Source organism: Mus musculus, chromosome 6 (genome assembly GCF_000001635.26).
Source record: "Mus musculus strain C57BL/6J chromosome 6, GRCm38.p6 C57BL/6J".
NCBI classification, from domain to species: domain Eukaryota; kingdom Metazoa; phylum Chordata; class Mammalia; order Rodentia; family Muridae; genus Mus; species Mus musculus.
Genome location: NC_000072.6, coordinates 40,236,258 through 40,260,270, shown reverse-complemented (window position 1 = coordinate 40,260,270; position 24,013 = coordinate 40,236,258). Strand labels below are relative to the sequence as shown.

Here is a 24,013-nt window from a genome sequence, read left to right as displayed (position 1 = left end):
GTGTGTGTGTGTGTGTGAGAGAGAGAGAGAGAGAGAGAGAGAGAGAGAGAGACTTTATGTTTACCATATGTGTGCAAGTGTCTATAAAGACCAGAAAAGAATGTCAGATCCTCTGGACCTGGAATTACAGGTGCCTATGAACTACCTAGTGTGGGTTCTGGACACTAAGCCTGATTCCTCTGCAAGAGCCAGAACCTAGTGTTCTTACTTCTGAGCCATTTCTCCAGCCCCGGAACCACAATGGTACTTGTGGAATGCTGGACAGTGGGCAACATTCAGTCCAGAAAATGTTCTTAGGTATATCCACAATAAAGAAAAAGGAGGAGATAAAGAGAGATGAATAGAAGCAATTGTGGGTCGGGTATCGTTCTTATATTTCTTAACTTTTCTAAGGTATTCTGGGAGCTAGATGTTGGTATGGCTATGTCATTAGGATGCAGGCTGAGCAGGCTGAGGGACGAAGCTTGTGTTAGAAGAATTCAGATTCAGATTATCCTAAAGACTCATGAGGCTGTGCTCTCTGCCTATCCACTCTCCTACTGCAGCATTCTGTGCAGGTCCAGGTAACCACCTGAGAAGAAACATAGAAAGGAGACCATATGGCAAAGAACTTCAAGCTATTGGCTCATGAAGAAGATCCAAGCCAGGTTGGTCTGTAGTTGACTAAGATGAAGAATTTGAATATCTGAGGTTGAGCTTTAATATGGACAGGAAATGTGTTTTGTTTGTTCTAACTCGTTTCATAGCTTAGTGCATGGTAAAAGGTTGAGGCAGCAGACCTGAGCTCACCAAACACTGCACATCCCAACAAAATCTGGATTTTGGCTGACTTCTGGGAAACAACCTCTAAGCCCTTAGGATGTCCTATCTGATGACAATAACAATGCCCTTCTTTACCTGGCTTATAAACCATAAGAGATTATTTATGCAATATTGTGGTGGATGGTAGAGACCTTGACTGTGGTTACCGGTTTTGTTTTGGTTGATTGGTTTTGATATTTTGAGAGAGGTTTCTCTGTGCAATGGTGCTGGCTGTCCTGGAACTCACAGATCCAGCTGCTCCTGCCTGCCAAGTGTTGGGATTAAAGGCATACACTCTCATGCCCATCTGGGTTATCGGTTTTACCTCTGGAAGGGTGTACTGGTTTGAGAATGCTTCCTATAGGCTCAGGCAGCTCCTTTGACAAGGCTATAGCTCTAATCCTTTCCAAACAGTTCACCATCTGGGGACTAATCATGCAATATATGAACCTATGGGGCCATTCTCATTCAGACCACCATGGAAGCCAAGGATCATTTTTATTTTCTATTTTTGATTAACATGCATTAATTATACATGTAGGTGGAGTTCCATGTAGCATGTGCTAATCAAATCCAACTTCCCCTAGCCATCCCACCACCAAGTTGACAAGGGGTCAACTGTACTGGCTGATTTTGTGTGTCAACTTGACACAGGCTGGAGTCATCACAGAGAAAGGAGCTTCAGTTGGGGAAGTGCCTCCATGAGATCCAGCTGTAAGGCATCTTCTCAATTAGTGATTAAGGGTCAAGGGCCCCTTGTGGGTGGTACCATCTCTGGCCCGGTAGTCTTGGGTTCTATAAGAAAGCAAGCTGAGCAAGCCAGGGGAAGCAAGCCAGTAAAGAACATCCCTCCATGGCCTCTGCATCAGCTCTTGCTTTCTGACCTGCTTGAGTTCCAGTCCTGACTTCCTTTGGTGATGAACAGCAGTATGGAAGTGTAAGCTGAATAAACCCTTTCCTCCCCAACTTGCTTCTTGGTCATGATGTTTTGTCCAGGAATAGAAACCCTGACTAAGACAACCACCAATCACCATTGGACTTTCAGTATACTTACTAAGGGGTTTGGTTAAACTGGTATCTCTAGAAAGCTGCAGCTTTGCTGGAAGAAGTAGATCATTGGAGGCAGGCTTGGAGAGTTTATAGCCTCTTTCAGCTTCCAGCTCTTTCTTCTTTGGGTTTGCTATTAAAGATATGGTCGCTCAGCTTCCGCTGCTCTCTTCATGCCTGACGCTTGCTGCTGGGCCTCCCCATCATGATGATTTTTATCCCTCTGGGATCAGAAGCTAAAATGGCCCCTTTCATGAGTTGACTTTGGCCATGGTATTTTATTATAGTAACAAAAAAAGCAACTAATACACAGGACTAGAGACTAAGTAACGTTGATAATTAATATTCACTGTCAGGATCACCATGGCAACATACCGCTGGGTATGTTATGAAGTTTTTCCGGAAAGGCTTGACGTAGTGGGGAAGACCCACTCTGAATGTGGGAGACCCCATGCCAATGGATGGCACTGTGAAGAAAATAGAGAAAGTGAGTTTGGCACTGGCATTCGTGTCTCTGTTTGGTTACTGTGGATAAAATGTGACCAGTGCCATCATAGTCCTGCTTCCGTATCATCCCTTCAAGAGTGGACTGAGTCCTGAAACTGTGAGCCAAAATAAACTGTCCATCCTTAAGTCATTTGTGTCAGGTATCTTGTCATAGCAGTAAGAAAATAAAAATAAAAAATAATATATATATATGGTGAGTATGGGCAGTGTATGTTTACCTGAACGAAACTCCCCCAGAAGCTTAGGTATGCTCTATGGTTGCCAGTGCTTTCTGGATATGGCCATAAAGCACTGTTGTGAGAATTAAATGCTATTTGCACAAATGCACTGTAGAAAACAGCCGGAAGCTTGCATCTGGCATCTCCTGGACTCTGTCCTATGTGGTTTTATCCTTGCAAATATGAACCTGTATCCTTCAATCGAATCACTGAATTGGTGGTTTGGGGGGTCCCCAATAAAAGCTTAAAAGATTTAATACTAGCCACTAAGGACCAACTTGGGTGGGGGAAACTTGTGGTTTTCAGATCAGTATTTACCGAGTGCTTATTATACACAAACCATTATCGAACCTGAGTATAAAGATAAGCCCAAATCCTCGATCTTTAAGAAGGTCCAAGGAAATACTACTGTTCATCCTCAAGGGTTGAATGCCACAGGACAGAGAGAGAGCAAGGAGCTATGAGGCTGGGGAAGGGACTTAGGAGCATTCAGGGAACCATGGTTTCTCAGAGCTCTCCAGGGACCTCCCTGAGTATTCTGTGACTTGGTTATAGATCGTGGAGCTGCTTCCTGTAATGATTTAGCAGCTTTTACCATATGGATATGTGTGCCTCAGAGGCATTGGGACTGAAGTGATGGGAGGTGGTGGGAGAGGGGGGTTAGATGTATTTCTCACAAACCAAGTTCTCTCTGGAACCTAGTAAGTTACATAATTCATCACAGACACAGAAATCAAAGTTGCTTTATTGGAAGAAAAAGAACAGAGTGTTAGGCTCTTTGAGGCTTACCCTAGGCAGTCTACTGGCACTGTATGGGGTTTTCTTCCTCAGGTAGCTGATGATGATTCTACCTACCGGCCATGTCAGAATGCTGTCACACTGAAGTCATAGGGGGTGGGAAATGCAGGCTCCCTGTCTTTGTCATCCCTGCCCACTGAGGAAGAGGCCTTTAAATTCCACCTGCCTTCAAGCTTCAGAGGTGCTTGCTCCAGATCAATAATCTTTTTGCTTCTGCCTCTCTTCCAAGGGATATCTCATTTATGGGGATGTCACTTGGGATTCTTCAAGTGTCTCTGTACTTATGATTCCGTCTCCCCCATCTGCTCCACATCACCCTCCTCTGACCTGTGTTTGTCTTTGAAATGTTTAGCTGTTTATTTTCACTATTCCCAAGATGTCTTCTTTAAAAAAAAATGCAAAAGCTTTCTTTCAGACTAGCTGCATGTAGATATGTAGTGAATCATCCTGAGTCCTTCTTGGTGTCCAGCATTGGACTTACCTTCTCACAGAGGCGTCTAGCTATGGCTGCTATGCAAAGATCATGTTTCGTGCCACAGCTGCTTGGGTACTCTGTGTGTACTACAGAGGTACAAGACATCACTTCCTCTTCCTTCAGTGTCCCACTCTAAGGAATATTGTTCCCTCTTTGGCCACTTAGCGTCCACCCCTGAGGAATAGTCTACTTGGAGGGGCTGAGTGGCAACATGAGCTCACCGCCTACAGGAGAAGCTGAGGAGGAGACACGCTTTTCCATGGTGCACCCACCTGGGATTCTAGATCAAAAGCACAAAGCAGTGACATGAGGACTCATTTTAGAGCAGATGGTGACAGAAGTAGCCATGCATCCCCAAGGCAGAAGCAGCAGGAAGAACAGCAGGGCTATCTTGTCCAGAGTCCAACAACTGCATTCCAGTGGTCCAGGTGACACCAGGATGGGAGTCTGGCTACCCAGGCGTCTACTTAGCCATGTCTTTTCTGGACACTTGTTTTCCACTTGTATCTCACAAAGCCAATTTCCTTCTTTTAAACCTAGAGATACTGATGAAGAAATGAGACTTATTTATTTATTGGTTTTTTGAGACAGGGTTTCTCTGTATAGCCCTGGCTTTCCTGGAACTCAATCTATAGTCCAGGCTGGCCTCCAGCTCAGAAATCTGCCTGCCTGTCTTCCATGTGCTGGGATGAAAGGCGTGTGCCACCACTGCCCGGCTAAGACTCTTAAAAAAACAAAAACAAAAACAAAAAAAACACTCACCTCTAATTATCTTTGCGTTCTTTCAGCTTTCCTTGACACACATGCGCCAGAAGCTTCGAGGGGTAGGTGGGTAGAGCAAAACTGTGACTTTAAGTCAGGGCAAAGCTACTGAAGACTAAGAAGTTTCCCTCCTCACTGGTAGCTAGGAAATTAGTTAAGGGCTGGGATGTGATTAGCAACTTTGACATCCCACGAAGTCTTTGAATTTCTTGTTCTTTAATGTCTGTGACTGGAGAAAAAGAACAAATTTCTTCTTTATTTTTTTCTCTTTCAGTCCATCTACACATTCCTGTCTCTTCCCTAATGCTCAAAACATAGACCTTTGGCTGTTACATTATTGAAATGTTCATTGTCTGTTTCCTTCTGGATTAGAGTTTTCAGCTAGCCGTGTAAGAATTGTACAATTTATTTTTCTACAAAACCCCAGGGAACAACACTGTTCTCCATCAAATACCACAGCCTGTACTCTCCCCACCCCCCAACCCCACCCCAAACAGACAGCAGACACAGGCTTTTAAAACACACAACATGGTCTTCTTTATTTAATTGTTTAATCAGTTTACATTCCACAACTGACAGATTATTTATTTTTATTTTTTTTCCATGAACAAGTCATTTAATTAATTACCAGACACTTTTTTTTCTTCAATCGATGGAAATAACAATATTTCTGCCAATTTGAAAAAGAAAATTGCAAGATGCAGTCAGTTTCAGTGAAGTCCCCAAACGCTCGCTCTCTGCTTCCTCAGTCCTTTCAAAGTCACAGGAACCTGGCAATTTCCCTTTTCATTCCCCCTCCCACTTCCCTGGTAAGTTCCTCTCGGAATATCACAAGAGTTTCCAGATCTGGTTCGGATCACCTTTCCTGTAATTAATTAATTATGAGAAGAAACAGACAGTACAATAGATCTGATAAGATGTAGCATTCTTGTTAAGATTAAACAATACATTTATTCAAATTGTATCAGAACAAATTAACATAATATTTAATCTTATTTTAGCACCAATAACCACAGGAATTGTTATTTCCAAGGGGAGAGTCTTGTTAGAATCCTGCAGTATACACCACACTGTGTCTAACCAATCAGAAAGCACTATGCAAATTAAAGTGAGAGTAAATAAATTTCTATTGACTGAGCCACAAGTTGGTGGACCATCAACACTCCAGGTGTTTGAAGGTTTTGCCAGCCATGGCCCCTGTCTAATGAGCACACATATAACTTACTCACCAAATCAGCTCCCTTTCTCCTGCGTGGCAGGCAGAGGGCTCAGAATATTAGATTTTAAGTGAATCAAGCCTTATCATACTGGCTCTTTGCCATGGCTGGAGAATTCCCAGGGGCTGGTTGCTTGCATTGATTCTGTTCTATGTCCTAAGATCTCATTACTTGTCTTTCTCACACACACAGAAGAGGCTCATTTAGATCTAAGGAAGATCTCTAAGCAGAAAGGAGAGGTAGGAAATGGTGGCCTGTGTCCTAGTGTAAGGACAGAACTTGTCTCTGCTACCTCTTAAGAGACCCGGTGTGGCTGCTATTCTTTTCCCATATCTCCTTTTCAACACTCAAGATTAAAAAAAAAAATTAAAGAAATTGGAGGATGATGTTTTTAGCAGGAGACTCTACCAGATGTTAGAAGATGGGAGAGACGTTTATTCTTAACAACAGGGAGGCCTGTCTATCTCTTATCATAAGATATAAGACATCTATCTATATGGATAGGGTGGGCTGTGCCTGACTCTCCTACAGCCCAGGGGCATGGCCTGCTTTCTCCCTAGGACTCTGACAGGTCATCAGGGCCTTTTCCAAGGATAGCACTAATTCCCCTTGAGGCAGATATAACATGTGGTTGGTTCACAGCAGTGACTCTCTCCCCTTACTAAGAAGGTAAAGTAGGACTTCCAAGGGTGAGTCAGCATCATGGTTATAGCTCTGCTGCTACTGAGTAAATCCAGCCTTTGCCTTTGTTCTCACAAGGAAATCCACCACAGACCTTACTCTCTGTTCTCCTAGATGGTCACAAAAGCCTGGTGCAGCTTTTGAGCCCCCACAATGTGGCTGATCCAGCTGGAGATGTTTTCTCAGGGTAAAACCCACCTTGGGTTTAGAAGATCTTACTTGAAATAAACAGAACATAAAACATGCCAGTAACTTTTATACTGATTCCATGTTGAAGTGCTAATATTTTTGATGTGCTGGGTTCAAATATAGTATTGAAATTAATATCACCTGTTTTGCTGGTGCTTTTCAACTCAGGTAGAAGAATATTTCAAATTGCATACACAACTTGTACCAAATTTTATTGGACAGTGGTGGGGTGGTCTAAATCCTTCCTTGTACAGTTCTCAAGGAGGGTCACCAAACTCCATGAGGAGTGAGGAAGTGTTAGATTGAAGGGCCTATAACCATGAGTGGAGGGCTGCTTGCGCAGGCCAAATGTGTGTATCTCTCTTGGGCAACCACTCTTCCCTAGTAGCCCCTTGCTCTCTGGGATTATCCATGCCCTGGATGCTACTAGGGTTACTACTGCCTTGGGGATGCTTCTCTGCTACTCTGCTGAGGGACTTTCTGGAAGCACAAACATTTTTTCATTAACCTCTAAGTTTATCTAACCACATCCTCTACCTACAACCTCCATCGTATCTCCAGAACCAAGTTCTTTTTTCCCCCTCCGATTTTATAGTGTCCCCTGGCCAGCCTGTGCTTCTTTATGCAGGAAGCCACATTTATAGAGCCAGCCACAGTTGGTTAAGTGATCCACTCACATATCTCCTTTGATGATCTTTCTCCTACCCCAGTCCTGTGTGACAAAGCTCTGTCCATCAGAGAGAGCAAGATGAGATCATCAAAGTGGGTGTGAAAAGGCATCTGAGACTGAAAAGGTAGATCAAAGGCTTTGGACTCTGTCCACAAACCGGCTGCAGGCTACTTTCTGAGGAAAGTCGGCTTCCCACCAGAGCAACAGGAAGAAAGCTGCTCCTGGGTTGCCTGAACTCTGTCAGCATACAACAGCCAGCATGGGCACAAATAGCAGCAGAATGGATAGGGAGACCGGGTGTCACGTGTGTCCCCAACATCACCCTGCTTCCCGTGAGTCTGAGAGGACATGGATACGTGGTGAGGTCACAAGATTCACTCAAGGTTCCAGGTGAGCTATTAACAAAGTCACTAGTATCACCCCAGGTCATGCCTCTGGGTTGAGATGGGTCCTGGCCTTCACTAGTCTAACTTGGATGATATGCTTTTATTTAGGGGTGTTGGGGGGGGGGGAGACATACTTAAGTTTAAAGGCAAATGTCTTTAGAACAGAGAGTACCAAGCAAGCAGAAGCGACCATCAGGAAAACAACCGGAGAAATCTGTGACAGGCGTTCCCTCTCTTCAAGTGCCCCCCAGATTCAGGATTCTAGGGCAGTCCTCACAGGCCCTCAGGAAACCAAGGGCTACATTACAGCATTTAAGAAGATGCAATTCCCCCTCCCCTTAATTTTCAGTTTTTTATTTGTACATTTTTTACAGATAGTCTTGAATAGCAAAACAGTCACACCATGGGCAGTGGGCAGTGGGGGGTGGGGTAGGCCAGGGAGGGACATGAGAGTGGTTCTGTGAAATCTCTGTGTGAAAGGCACCAGCACACTCACAACACAGACATACTGGCACATACAAATGGGAATGGGCCTACAGACCACCCAGAGAGGAAAGGAATAGTTCGGTGTCCAAGGGAGAGCAACAGAGGACACTAGGTTGTTTCCCTAGGGAGTCATAACAGGTCTTAGGTAGAAGGAGTAGTAGCTGGGCATTTGTCAGGAAGATACCAGGTTGAGTTGTGTACCTGAGCAACTCCTAGGTTGGGGCCCAGCTTTCTGTTTGTTGGCTCTGAACAACCCACCCTTGTGGGCATGACATTACCCTTATTATCGGCTAGACTCTAGTCATAAAGAGAACAAGGTCTTGTTGTTCTCTGGTAGAACATCTTGGTGCACACAGGAAAGAAGAAAGGCGTGGAAATTCTTTTGGGGGAATCAATTATTTTCTCCTTTAGAATTTAGGATCCAAGTAAGATCATACAGGGGTGTGTCCCAACTTGACACATCACTCAGGACCTCCTACCAGAACTGAGATGCTACTGATGAAGTCACTAGCTTTACAACCTGACAAGAGGAAGTGGGCTCTTACTTTTATCATACTTCTCTTTACTCTAAATATGAGAGAACTTTAAAAGCTTCAAGAATAGGACTTTGCTCCCCAACATGAGCATGTACAGCTAAGAATGATAATAGAACTGTTCAAACAAACAGCACTAACTCCATGCCTGCTTCGAACTATTTTAGTCATCTATGCTCTTGGCCTCCACATGATCTCTTTGTATCATCACTTCTGGTAACACACAGGAGTGCACTTTGCAAGACTGTCCTTGAAGTAAAGAAAGTGAGTCTGGCAATGGGTAAAGACTATGAAGGAGGCCATTTCTCTGGAGGGCTTGAAAGGGGAAGTGAATCCTATGTGCTTCAGTTGGCTAGCTACACTCAAGTTCAGCAACCAAGATGGCCTCTCCTACTCTACATTATCCTCTTGGCAGAGCCTTGATGGAACCATTCCATTGTAGTGGCTGCACTGCTGATAATGGGCAATTTGAACAGCTCATAATTCATAGACACTTTGTGTTTGTAAATTGCTTTGCAATTTCTTTGTTGACCTTAATATACCATGAGGTAAAGTGTTATCACCGTCCTCTTGTTATAGATGAGGAAGTTCAAGTATGGAGAAGACACAGTGCCCAGAGTCACAAATTGTTTTAGTACAGAGCAGAATGAAGTGTTCAGCCATTGCTGTGTTATACAAGTGTAGCTTAATTAGTGAGTTTCTCTGGCCAAGGTGAATTTATACCCATGATTAGACTGAGATGGCACCTAAAAGAAATAGGGGAGAGAAGGGGGGGCAGATCTTTAGCTCTGTCATGAGCTTTCAAATGCCTCCTTGCTACTCTTCTGGTTCGTATTGCTGCCAAGAACACACAGTCACTGATGCCAATCGGTGCAGTTCTGTTGGCCATGCCATGTCGTCCTGGCCCCATCGGTTCACCCAATGACAACCACTCATTGAGAGGTTCTGAGGTCTGAACCTTTATGACTGGGTCCATGGTAGGGGCCTCAGAGCAATGGGATTCTGACCAGTCTCTCAGTCTTTTGCATGCTTTTCTCATGGTTTTCTACAATGAGCATGTAGTCCTCAGGGAGGAAACTTAATAGCTGGTAATAGCCTAGTCTAAGGACTAGGACCAATGTCAACAGAATGTTTTTGTGGCATAGCAGCATGGATGGAGAAATGGTAAACATGACCCCAGAAGTCAAGCACCCTGAGAGGCACCAGAACCATTTGGATGCATCTTCTCTTAGGACTTGCTTTAAAAAGAAAAAAAAAATCTGCCCCTTTCCTCTGTCTGTCTGGGCTGGAAGATAGCAGCAAGGCTTACTGCTACTCTGTAAAATCAGATCTTCTGACTCATCATGTTTCCCTGGAGAGGGATGGGTGTGTTCACTGGGGCATATCAGGCCAGAAGCAGCAGAGACTCTTCCAGGCAAGAAGATTCTCTCTAACTATGAGAGGTAACCAGTATTTCACAGAAACAAAGACAGAGGGTGCATGAGTCTATTTCTTCCCCTACATGATTGAAAATCAGTGAATGAATGTCCCCAGCAGAAGACAGTTGACACCAAATGCTCTGAGCGATGATTGTGACCTCATTATTATGAATATTACATAGGTGGGCAACACTGGAGACCTAAATCACACATCTTCCCGAAGTCAGGAGAAAACTATGGTACTTTCTAGTTAGGTCTCTTACAATGTATATGGATGTCTAAGGAGATGCAAAATCCCAGGGTTCCCTTTCCTATTGAGGAGAGGTGACACATTTGGGTAGAAAACCTCCCCTGGGGGAGAATACACCACTACGGTGTCAGGGCCCAGGCTACCACTGAAGGACCTGAAGCCAATAAAGACTTATCTGGCTCTGGGGGAGCTCTCTAATTATGCCTTCATGATCCCTAGAAATGAGAAAGGCTGCTGAAAAGCTGTCTGGCCACTAAAGCTAGGACAGATTTTTTTTTTTCTTATCTTCATGATAAACACAGCTCCTTGTGAGACCTCGGGCCATGGCAAACAAGGAGAGAAGTGCTTGAAGTATTTTGCCTCCCTAAGATGTTAACTGTCACAAATGGATCATAGGGAAAGCCACAGGGAAAAGGAAAGTTGGAAAAGAGCCATAATTCCCCAATGCAAACAGGAAATTGTATTTTGCCCTAGTTAGACCCCAACTTTCCCAAACCTCCAATCTAGGAGAGAGCAAAAGAAATGACTGTTGAAAGTGGCCTCATGCTGCTGGTTTGCACAGAGCCCACGGCATGTGCAACTGTACTCCTTGAATACATCCAGCTATTGGAACTTGACCTGGGTAGGAACCAGGGTCCCCTCACAAGGTTGGGGTCTATGGTTTGGAGTTAGGAGAGTCTGACCTAGAGAGTGTCACATACCAAGACATGTCTCTTCCTTCTTTATGCAGTCCTTAGCTGCCTCACAGCCAGAAAGCTCCAGAAACTGCATCAGAGGGGCTTGTTTTAACCAGTGGTCAATCCCCTGTGGTAGAGGAGTCAGATCACTGGGCCAGAGATTGCTGTCTGCTGTCAGTGTGGAGACTTCCATCCTGATTAGGCGCCTCAGCTTGTTTTGTTGCTAAGAAGGATCAGAACCCAGCATCGGTATCTGTCCCTGTCCAGTTGTAATAGTGAAAGAGTTACTCTAAGGTCCTGTTCTGCTGATGCTGAGTTGATGAGCTAAGCCCAGAGAGTCTATCTCCTTCCTGGGGGTCCATGGAATGTTTCAGGAATGCTTGTGTTTCAAAGGAAAGCCAGTGAGTTTCACTAAAAGTTTTATCACGGTGTTGGGCAATTGGAGAGAGCAGATGATCTGTTTATGGTTGAGTATGGGTTTTTAAAAATAAAGCATAAATATTCAAGAAAGTTTACTCAAGAAAAGTTTAAATAGCTAATAACAAAATGTCCCATTTGGCTTAGCTTCCCCTTCTTTTTGCAACTGGAAAACAGCTGGAATTAGCATTCAGTCACAGAAAAGTGCCCCAAGTGGGTATTCATGGATATATATACCTACCTGCTTATCCCTGCTCAGCTCAGGATGCCCACAGAGAAAACAAAAGACCTCTCAATCCAAGAGTCTTTCTTTCACCTTAAAAGTCTAGCTTGTCAAAGAAAAAGAAAATTGTCAATTTAAACAAAACTGAGGGGTTTTTTTTTTAATGATTTCCCTTATCATAGAATATGCCCTTTGTCTCTAAAATGATCCTTAGAAATCTCAGTGAGACGGGGAGGTCTCCGTGAGGGGAAACCAGGAGGGGGAGCAGCATTTGATGTAAATAAATAAATTTAAAAACTCTCATTTGGATGCCAGCAGCATTTTCTGACACCAGCTTGCCCCTGTTCACCTGGTATGCCTACACTCCGGGCGCTCACATGCAAGGTCTGCTGTAGAATCTGACCAGGGCCCTTAGGAGGAGGTCTTGAGAAATGCAACCACACCTGTATATAGGTACACAATGATACCACACACACACACACACACACACACACACACACACACAGTGCACCAAAATGACACACACTAAGAGAGACCCACATTGAAATCCATCAGATATTTCACCTGATAGGAGTTACACACACACACACGCACACGCGCACGCGCACGCGCACGCGCACGCGCACACGCACACACACACACACACACAGTGATGGGGGGGATGTCAAAAGAGCAGATGAGAAGAAGAACAGGGCCTACAGCCTGGTAGATGGAGGAAGGGGAGGGAAGCTGTTAGTAGGTGCGGAGTCTGGTAGGAGAAGAGATGGGAAACAGGGGGCTGTGACAGACAGAGCACGTGGGGGAGAAAGTCTGCCGAGTGGTTGGCAGAGTCTCCAAAGCAGATCTTTTCTGCAGCTGTTGAGCTCCCCTTCTGCTTGGCTGACCATGGCTGTGCCAGCTCAGGATTCTCTCCTTGCCTCCCCAGGGACACTTGGCACCAGCAGGGTTCCCAAGGTAACCATGAGCTGTTCCTGCCCTGTGGCATTCACAGCTCTGGCTGACTTCTTCACTTGCCAGCACCCAGTGCGAAATTTGCTCAGGTGAGCCTGAGATACCTGGACGGCCTTGTCAGTTTGGATGGCACCTCAGTTTGGGTGCTAGCCTCTAAGATAGATAGCTATTTTGGGATTCATGGCCTTGAAGATCAAGAGGAAAGGGACGAGAATGGAAAGAGTCAAGAGTTCTCCATTAATTTACATAATATCATACAAACTTGAGCGCATGGGGCATGGAGGTGCTCTCTCTGCATGTGACTCATTTCCTTTCCTCTGTACAGGGCTCCCCCCTAGAAAAGGAGCAGACGTCCAGTGACAAAGGACAGCCCCCACAGTGGGGAGTGAAGGTCTTGTTTGGTATACGTACTCGCACATCAGCAACCAGAAGCAACATTCCTTTTCTCTCCTGAACTGTATGTTTTCCCCCTCTTCTCTTATGACTTTTGTGCCCAGCTGTGTCTTGAACTTCCAAAAATTAGTGGACTAAATCTTGCGGAGTTCCAGAACCATACTGTGAGGTACCACAGGGTCCTGTGGCCCAGTAGTTTTGTTCTTGGTTTGCCCTCTGGGAATTTCAGCTGTACCAAAATAATAGAAAATAAATGCAACACAAATTATAAAGTCCCACACTCATGAAATATCCACCACGTGTACATGCACACATGTGTGGACATACACACACACATCAAACACACACACACACACTCACTTTTGTCTCTCTCCAGGGATCTGCAGCTGCTGCATTGGCACCCCTGAAGGCCTGCCCTTCAAGATAATTCCCAGTTCTTGGGCCTCCATAATGGGTCAAAAACAACAGTAGTGAGAGAGAGAGTTCCATTCACAGAGTGGAAAAGAAAAAGTTAACCACCCAACACCTATTCACATGTGCACACATGTGTGTGTGTGCACCCCACCCACCCCCACACACATACACACACACACACACACACACACACACACACACACACACACACACACACATCACAGCATTACTCAAAGGCTCCAATCTGCCCAGAGAGCACAGGCAGGGGAGGACAGGGTGGCCTCTTGTTTAACTGGGTGTAAGGCAGCTGGAAGGTAAGACTGGGTTTTCTGAGCATCCACTGGAATGTCCTTTAGTTGATGTGGATCTTGCCTCTCAGCATCTTCTCTCCCCTTCCCACCTCTGAAGCATCGTCCAAAGGTTTGGCCACAAAGAGAAAACTTCCTTCTCGGTCTGTTTTCTCTTCCACTTGTGCCGTGTCGCTGGTGGGTTGGGAAGGAGCTCAGAACAGGAAGAGCAGAGAAGTGGTTCTGAAAATGGCCTCAAAGATGTGGTTACATTCTATGAACTCAAGGGACTGAGTTTCCCCCATGATCTGATGGCTGGGGTGGTGGTGGTGTCCTCTCCTGTTGGCCCAGAGTGTGGCACTTCCTTCTCTGAATCTGTGTCGCTTCAGACCACTGCCTCTGTCCCTTCCAGGTCACCACCACATCCTTACAAGTGACAAGGATCAAGATGCCTGTGGTGGCTTTCACTCTGTCTTGAGGAAATCATGAAGCCAAAGTCAAAAACGGATGAGAGAGCCACAGGATGGGGACACTTTTCCCATCTTGGACATGAGGCAACACAAAGTCTGGTGAGATGCAGGTGCCTGAGCCAACTCAACTCTACCTTGGCACTGGCATCATCTTGATTGAGTTTCATTTTATATATGTATATTATATATATATTTATATATATATATAGGTATGGGTTTGTTTGTCTTTTAGCACACTGTCCCATTCTCTGGTCTGGATTTAGGGCAGTTGGTCCTCGGGACAGGTTGGACAGAGGGGGCCAAGGTACAGAAGAATCCCGAGATTAGTGTGAGGCCCAGGCCCCCCCATGCACAGAACATGGACCATCCATAGCCATGGCTGATGTCATCCGGGAGTCCGTATAGGTAGCGTGGGTAACGTGATAGCTCAAAGTTGATCCCAGCCACACATGTGCACAGTGAAATGATGCAGAAGGTTCCTGGAGACCAAGGGAGGAAACACGGGGCAGGGAAATGGGGAAGGGAAAGGAAGAGGGGAGGAAGAGAGAAGAGAGGTTAGGATCATTACATTACAACTTCTTAAGTGGGATGAATAAGGAGATTTAGGGAAGAGTGGGCCCTCATCAAGGGTAGCTCATGAGAAGAGGTCACTCCTAAAAGCTCATTGCTTCTGTTCTCTCCAACCATTACCCATCTTGGACAAATTCAGGAAGTCTCTTCTTTGATAAAAATGCCCCAAATGAGTATTTCATTAGAGACTTATATAGGGGAGAATGACCACAGGATACTTAATCCATTTTTATAGAGTATTTAAAATACGTTATCTTTTGTTGGAGACACAAAACATCCCACAAAACATCTCCTTTCTTTCCCAGATGCATTACATCTTATGCAAACCTAAGCACTCTTTCTTCAGTCTAGTCACCAACAACTCTGGCCACCAAGAAGCACGACGCCTTCTCAGTTTATTGTCTCAGTTGCCTGATGCTTGAAAATCGTCTCCATTTTTCTATAAGGCAACATTTCAAAAAAAAAATGTTCCATGGAAAAACAAGCTCTCTGAAATACTTCTTTGTAATATATGGCGGGGTCAACACCCCGGGACCAACATGTGTTTTCACAACCTCGCTATCCACACAGGCATCAGGTAACTTATCTAACATGCTTCAATGAGAAATTTAACAAACCTATTTGATATTAGGAGCATCTCTAAAATATCTTTCTCACCACATACATCCAAACACACCTACCACACACACACACACACACACACACACACACACACACACACACACATATATTTGAGATATATTCCTCAAATTAACCTTCCACTAGAAGAACATTAGAAGAGTTGAAACAAGGTAAGATATATTACATTAATATGTTCATTCTTAATACCCATGTTTGATGTAGCTAGAGTACATGCAAGAGCTTCTTCAGTGTTTGCTTGCACATATGACTCATTTGACCCAAAGAAGCCCAGGGTCGATGGAAAAAGCAGGACAGCTAAGCTTTCTATCAAGGGAGGAAATAAGAGGTGATATGCTCTCCATTTTGCAAAACCTTTCTTTCTAACTTCTGGTTCCTTTACTATCATGCCGTATGTCTTCCAGAAGGTTCCGGGAGAACAAGGGAAGGAGTACAGAGAAAGACAATAAAATTCCTAAGTCTGTGACTATTTAAATGGCCATGGTAGCTGCAGTCATACTTAACAATTAAGAAGAGTTGTGCGACTAATCAAAGTACAGAGAGCATCAGTGGATTGCTCTGCCACAGACAGGACATTGCTGTCATCCCAGTGTGGAAGAAAGAATCTAAGAGCCAGAGAATTCAGAGAGGACTGGAGCAGATGAAACTTCTGGACATGCTAGGACTCACAAACTGACACTGGTCATTTACACAGACCCAGCCAGGCAACATTCCAGCAGGAGAGGGGAAGAGCCTCACTGCCTTCTACACCTAACTGAGGAGCTAATGAGGAAGAGAGTCTGTTTTCTTTAAGGGTGTAGCCTGTGGTCCATTGACCAGCTGATAACTTACATCCATGAGTACATGGCAGTATGAATTAAGACTTGGTGGTTTTCAACGAGTGAACAAGAAATAGAGAAGAATGAGCGCAAGTAAGTAAGCATGCGCGAACTTGGGAGTGGGTGAAAGGTGAGGGGGTGGTGCTCGAAGGAGAGATGGGGAGAAGTGGGGGTGAGTACAATCAAAATATACTCTATGAAATTGTCAAAGAATGACTATGACTAAAAGTCTTGTAATTTTAAGTGTGCCGTGCGTCAGAGGCTGTCACATGCTTAGCCTTTCTTTCTTTCTTTCTTTCTTTCTTTCTTTCTTTCTTTCTTTCTTTCTTTCTTCCATTCATTCTTTCCTTTTTTATTAAGTTATTTACTTTCCATCCCAATCATGGCTTCCCCTTCCCTCCCAGCTTCCCTTCCCTCCCCTTTTACCTCACTCTCCCCTTCCCCTCTCCTCCCATGGATATCAACCAGCCTTGGCATATCAGGTTGCAGTAAGATTTAAACACATCTTCTTCCATTGAGGCTTATGACAAGGCAGCCCAGGTAGGGGATCCAAAAGGAGGCAATGAAGACAAAGACAGCCCCTACTCCCACTTTAGGGAGTCCCACATGAAGACCCAGCTGCACAACTGCTACCTATATGCAGAGGGCCTAGGTGTGTCTCATGCACACTCTCTGGTTGGCAGTTCAGTCTCTATGAGCCCTATGAGCCCAGGTTAGTTGATTCTGTAGGTTGTCTTGATATATCCTTGACCCCTCTTGCTCCTTCAATCTTTTCTCCCCCTTTTCCACAGGGTTCCCCCAAGCTCCACTTAATGTTTGGCTGTAGGTCTCTGCATCATTTTCCATCAGGTACTGAGTGAACCCTCTATGATGACAGTTAATGCTTGGCTACTGTCTGCAAGTGTAGCAAAATATCACAAATAGTGTCTGTCAGGGGTGGGTTACCTCTTATGGTATGTGTCTCATTCAGGGCCAGTTTATTAGTTGGCCTTTTTCCTCAAATTTAGCTCCATCTTCTACCCCTGTATATCTTAGAAGCAGGACAAATTGTGGGCCTATGGTTTTGTGGCTAGGCTGATATCCCATTCCCTCCATTGGAAGTCTTGCCTGGTTACAGGAGATGGATGATTCAGGCTCCATTGCTAGGGATCTTAGCTAGGGTCACACTCATAGATTCTTGGGAGTTTCCATTATCCTAAGTTTCTAGCTAGGCCCAGAGATACCACAACACCTTCCCAATCCAGTTGTCTCTCCCAGTACTCTCTCCCACTGTCCTACCCTGGCCTCATCAGGGGTGGATAGAGTCAGTCGGGGGAGGGGTGGGGATGGCCCTTAATTCTTAAAACAGTTCTGTTACATAGATTGTATCTTTGTTTCTCTTACTGACAAGGGTATTGAGGCTCTAATGGATTAAATCATGTGCCTGACATCACACAGCAGTAGATGGGAAAGGCAGGCTACAATCTCAGACAGCTACAGATTAGTCTTATCATGCTCTTACTTCTTTTGGGGGGAGCGGGGTGGGGTCACTAGATATTAACTTAGGGCTTTGTGCATACAAAAAAAAAATACTCTACCACTGAGCTATATTCCAAGCCTTCTTTTTTTTTTTTTTTTTTAATGCTAAGTTTTCCAGGCTGGACCTGAACTTATTTTATAGCCCAATCTGGTCTTAATTCTGTAATACTTCTTTAATACTCCTGAGTGGCTAGGATTACATGTGTGTGCCACTGTTTCCATCTCTATTGTACTATTGAAGACTGGCATCAGGCAGCTGGCTCCTTCCTATCCACTTTTGTCCACTAAAGTTCCAGCTGTGCTCTGCCTTCTGCCTTGTTGATGCATGACACCGATAGAATGGATGATCTGTTGGTGGTTGTTAGGAGAAAGGGTTCTACTGAAGGAGAAATAAAGTCAGTCAAAGTTCAGATCACAGAAGAAGAAATACAACCAGGCAGTGAAGATAAAATGTGTTCAATGTTATCCATAACCTAAGCGTTGGAAATTCAAAGCACAGGGGCTGGAGAAATGGCCCAAAAGTTAAGACCACAGAGGATGCAAGTTAGGTTCCCATCACCCACATGGCAACTCACAACTTCCTATAATTACAGTTTTGGGGATCCTAGCCCTCTAGGGTACAGCATTTATGTCCACATCCTCCAAATACACACACACACACACACACACACACACACACACACACACACACACACACACACCATGCACATACATAATAAAAATATAGGAGTCAATCTTTAAAAAAAAAAAACGGAAGAAAGTAAATAAGAAAATTCAATAAACAGTGATAGAACAGTCTATCAAGTTAGCAAAGTTTTGTTTTAGATTTTTGGGATCTCTTTCTCTCTCCTTCCCTCCCTCCCTTCTCCCCTCCCTCTTTCCCACCCTCCAAAGTGTCAGCCCTCACCTTTGCCTTTATCTCAGGCAGCATCTTTCATTGACCTTGTGTGTGCTAAGTGTGCTAAGTTATCCAGCCAGGGAGCCCAAGGTACCTGCCTTCCTCTCCTTCTCTAGTGCTGCCCATACAAGCGTGAGGACCACGCCTGCTTTTATACCTGAGTTCTGGGGTGGAATGCAGTCCTCACATTTATGTAGTGAGCATTTTACTGACCAAGCTACCTTCTCACCCTCTGTCTTGCTTTTGTTATTCTTTCTTTGTTTGTGGTTTTGTTTTATTTGTTTTTTTAAAATCTATTTTAACTAATAAGGGCACTGGAAAAAATGGACTATCCTATAGCTCTATGGAAAATGAAGGCTGTTATTGTTTAACAGAAAATGATTGTTAAAACATTCATACTTTTGATCTATTCATTTCTCACCTGGGGATAAAGGCCAAGGTCTGAAATTGTTTATGTGGCAAAGAGTGGCTGGGGAGAAAAGTCCCACACAAGCTCAAACATTCTGTGAATGCAGGCTCTGGGTCGAGAAGCTTGCCCTCTGCTTAGAGGCACCCCAAAGGACTCCAATCTGTGCTCCTCCCAAAGACCACTGAGAAGTACAGAGGATTGACTGTGTGTAAGGAGGCAGCTAAGAGAAAACAAGGTCATTACAGGAGGCATGGGGTAGTCTGGGGAAGTGGGAGCAGAGCCAAGATGTCCTAGTTAATAGATTAGTCAATGACTACAAGAATGGTCAGGTAGGTGTGTGTGTGTGTGTGTTTCTTGTGATTTTTCTTTTTATCCTGTTTGTTTTCTAAATAGAGAGAAAGAAAGGGTGTGGAGTTGGGTGGGAGGGGAGGTAGAAGGATCTGGGAGGAGTTAGGGAGAAACTGCGATCAGAACATAGTGTGTGAACTTTTTTCTTCAGTAAAAAATTATTATGTGTAGAGAAAATGGGAAGTAAGGTATCAGGATGACTTGGATACAAGTGACATAACTAAAATACATGGGTATGTGTCATGTGGTAAATATGTGTGCAAGTGTGTTTATGTGCTTATTAATGCTTATACCAATATCTGTGTGCACATGTATTTGCAGTTCACATATGTATATGTATGCCAGGCTTCGAGTTAATACATTTGTGTCCATGGTAACAGGAACAGAACACATACACCTCACTCATGAGAATAGTAGCCCCAGACCTGCTGAAGTCATGAAGTGCCGTGGCTCACCGATCCCAAGGTCCTAAGGACCAGGAGACCTCTGATGGCTCTCAAGATGATGAAGTCTCAATACAGATTTTCCAGATCAGAACTGCATGCTTATTAGCAGAGGAAAGAGGGATGTACCTCGACATAAATGTCATTCAATCTGAGTTCTAACAGACCAAAGCTGCCTGCTTATGCCTTGAGTACTACAGATAGTCTTCCAGTTGCTGACCTGTAAGTTCATTAGTTAGTATGCAATTTGTAGAACTTGTTAACATGTAGATTTAGGATATATGTTGGTTTCAGTGACAATCCTCTCCCCACTTACCCTCTGGTGCTTGTATGCTTGTATAGTTGGTGTCACTGTCTGGGTAGGTTTAGGAGGTGTGATCTCGCTGGAGCAAATATGTCACTGGGTGGGCTTTAAGGTTTAAAAGCCACATGGCATTCCCAGGTCACTCCCTCTGCTTGTGTTTTCATTTTAAGATGTGAGCTCTCATCTTAATGTTCCCACTGTCATGCCTGCCTGCTGCCAGGCTTCCCCACAGTGATGGTGATGGTCTCTTATCCCTCTCGGAACAGAAGCCCAAATAGAGCCTCCCTCCTCTAAGTTGCCTCCGTCATGGTGCTTGATCAAGCAATAGGAAGGTAACTAAGGCAGGATAGATTGGGTTTTTGATAATATTATGCACACACAGTACAGTATGAAGCACCATCCCACAGTGGGGTTAAGTTCAAATCCGACCTGCCTTTGGGTCATTCTGGACACTAGGAATCATGGATCGACCATGCGACGGAGAATCCTGAGATGGAGATGTAAACCAGGTCAGCACCTTCCATACTGAATCTCTGGCAGTGTCAGAGGTCACATAGGACTTCATAAAAACTTTAGAAAACAGAGGTATTCGTCCTCAGTGGCTTCACCATCCTCTTCACTAAACAAATGAAGGACTTTGGGAGACAAGCTGTGGGAGGGAAGATCCACACCGTGGGAGAAAGATGCCAGGACATACATGGGAGACCTCAGAAATGAGTCTGTATTCCACTTACTCTAAAGGAAAAACAGAGTATACTGCAGACTTTGTCCTTCAACTCCCTGTGAGCACTTAGTGAGAGGCAAGCCGGGAGTCAAGAAAGGCAATTGGGATTCCAATGGCAATCGAGTATTGGTTATAGCAAAACAGTGAAGGACAAAGTCCCCACCCTCAATGCACCCTTCCCTTTGGGGTGGAGCTCTCTCTGCACTGCTGATACCTAGTGCCTACAAGTGTAGCCTGCCGAATACAAATTCAGGCAGCAGCTGCAGAGGGTGAGGATGGGGTCTACATGGTTGCTAAGCAACATCAAGTCCTGGGGAAAGGAGTGGCTTTGCCATGGTGGGTGGGGTAGGGGTAGTTGCTGGGCAGTGGGCTTCATAGAACCAGAACAGCCAATCAACAACATTTGTTTGTCTTTTGTTTGGACCAATTACTGTACTAGATGTTGATGAGAGAAAAGGGAGAATAAGATATGACCCCTGCTCTAAAGGGTCTTTAATTAAAATGAAAGTAAAAAGCAACTTATGATGTAATGGAGATATAAGCCATGCATGAATGAAAAACCAAGAATAAAGCAAACATAACACCAGACAGGGGACTGAGGGAATTGGGCTTGTTGTCATCAGTTCTGAGCCTTTGGTTCCTTCTGAGAAATCAAAGAGCTGAAGCAGAGACTAAATGTTTCCTCTCTGGGGAACTTGGTGTAGCAGGGTCCAGTGGATTGTAAACACCCAGAGTGGAGTGGGTAGAGCAACTTCAATGTAGACGGTGGTACTGGATGAGGAGTGTTTCCGGGGGAAGCAGGGGGCAAGCCTGGTCAGGAACCCTGGTCCCGGGGCTTCATGTCTAATAGAGAGCAAAGTGCTAGATACCCAATACACCTCTCAGCTGTAAGGTGCTCAATGCTACCACCCAAGCCTGGGTTCCATGTTATATCAACTCCCATAATAGACCACTGGCATTTTGACTTCTACTTCTGCCCTATATAAGAACCAATGAAAACGTAAAACTAGCCAAATTATGTTATGTCTATCCTGTTAAAAAACCTTCAACAGCATCTAGCAATGCAACCTAGACTTCTTTTCTCCATGAGGAGAATCCCAAGTGGATTCTGTTCACCTACCAGAGTAATTGTCTGGCTTTGACCACACAGTCCTACATTTGAGCTATGCTAAAAAGTGTGCTGTGATTTTAAACTAGAGAAGCATGCTTCACAATTGGGCCCTTGCATGGGATTTGTTGCCCAAGATGGCCCTGAGTTTCTGGTTGTCAATTCATATGTCATCCAGAGAGACAGAAAGAGACAGAGACAGAGAGAGAGAGATCTCGTCCCTGTCTTCATGTAAGTAGCACCTGCTCTAATGGTTTTCAAATAGTTTCATGTGTAGATGTTTTTAGAACTGCCACTAGGAAAGAGGGGAGAAGCGTGAGAGACACCCAGACCTTTCTCCTCTGTTTGAGCAGAAGAGCTCTGCTTCGATCTGTTTCCATGACAAATTTCACTGGGAGAAAGCATTCCAAGACGAACGCCAGTTAAAGACCACCGACATGCTTTAGGTGTGCCGCCGCATGGGCCATCCTTGAGACAGCAAAGTCCAATGGCTGCTCTATTAATGACAAGCCCATACATTTGGCAGAAATGTCTCACAGTCTCAACCCTCCTGCCTGCTGGCCCTGCAAGAAGTCTCTGACTTCTCAACACAGTCTCTAGGCAGCCAGCCATAGCCAGTCAGTCCCAGCTGGTAGGAATGAGAAATAAAACCTAATTAGCCTCTTGGTGCCAGGATTCTTGCTGCTCCGGGCTCAGAGTTCAGGAGTCCAGTTAGAATCAGATATGGTGCCATTCCAAGAAGCTACGCTGAGAGTTTACACTAACAAGACCTGCTGGCATGCAGACGGTGCCAACCCGCAGACCCATACTGTCTGATGCCCCTATTTGTAAACTCTACCTGCAGGCAGGAAGCCACAGCCCAGGAGAGCAACTGGCGGTATGTCTGAGTGCTACCGTGGCTGACTCGCCCACAGCGCCTACTCCCTCTCTTGTCTATCTCAGAGTTCTTCCAGGAAGCACACATCTAACGCCACTTTGCAGCTACCCACCCTGTGCTGCATGCTCCTGTCTCTGAGCCCTGTCAATGCCTGGCTACCAAAAGGACAATCTAGTTCAGGGTTCAAAAACTGTTGATCTAAATGATGCCCTTTAGTCCAATAAGGGCAAAGGAGGATATGGGAGGGGGCGAGTTGCCTGCGTGTTTGTCTATGCACCAAGTATATGCAGTTCCCACAGCAGCCAGAAGAGGGCACAAGATCTCCCAGGACTGGAGTTACAGAAGGTTCTGAGCTGCCAAGTGGATGCTGGGGGATCGAACATCAGTCCTCTGGAAGAATTTCCTGCCCAAATTCCCAACTCCTGTTCTTACTTCAAATCCGTTTCCCCCTTCACCTCCTTCCCATTACTACCATCTCCAGTTAATGTTTCTGGCTGCCTTATCTAGAATCGGGCTTTCTCTCTCGCTAGCTGACAGCCTCCTCCTGTTTAGATACCTCTGGGTTTCCAAGCTGCCCTGAAGCCAGATGTTCGTGTGCTTTCCTAGCTATTTCCTGCAGTCTTCCCAGGTGTGTCAGCTTTCACTTGTTTTCACCTTGCAGGTTCCTGCTTTCCCTCTTGGACTACATCACACACTCTGGCAACAAACTGCTCTTCTCTGGCCAGAAATTGCCCTAATACATGACTGAGCTCTCCCATCCCAGGAACATGGCATGTTCCTCTGGGAAAACAGAGAGCTCAGTGCTACTCCTACACTATCGTGCGCACATTTTCACCCAAAACTCAACTGCTGGAAAGGGAATCCCTAAACTAGTATGTAAGTATATTTAAAGGTGGAGCTGCAGGAAGAGTAATTAGAATCAGATAAGTGGCGTTCTCGTGAAAAGAAGAGGCTGGAGAGATGGCGCAGCAGCTAAGAGCACCTGGTTACTCTTCTAGCAGACTGGTGTTCAATGCCCAGCATCCAGCATCCACGGCAGCTCAGAACTTTCTGTAACTCCAGTCCCAGATCTGGTGCCCTCTTGTGG

General features: G+C 44.9%; 1 protein-coding gene across 2 annotated transcripts in view; it reads right to left on the bottom strand.

Annotated features, from left to right (window-relative positions):
- Positions 1-5,120: 5,120 nt before the first annotated feature.
- Tmem178b (transmembrane protein 178B) overlaps positions 5,121-24,013 on the bottom strand; it is a 383,921-nt gene continuing 365,028 nt past the window's right edge. For both annotated transcript variants that reach the window (NM_001360978.1, NM_001004182.4), the window contains one exon: positions 5,121-14,749. In NM_001360978.1, coding sequence (NP_001347907.1) covers positions 14,499-14,749 — 251 coding nt within the window. In that variant the 3' untranslated portion in view covers positions 5,121-14,498. The remainder of the gene's footprint in view (positions 14,750-24,013) is intronic.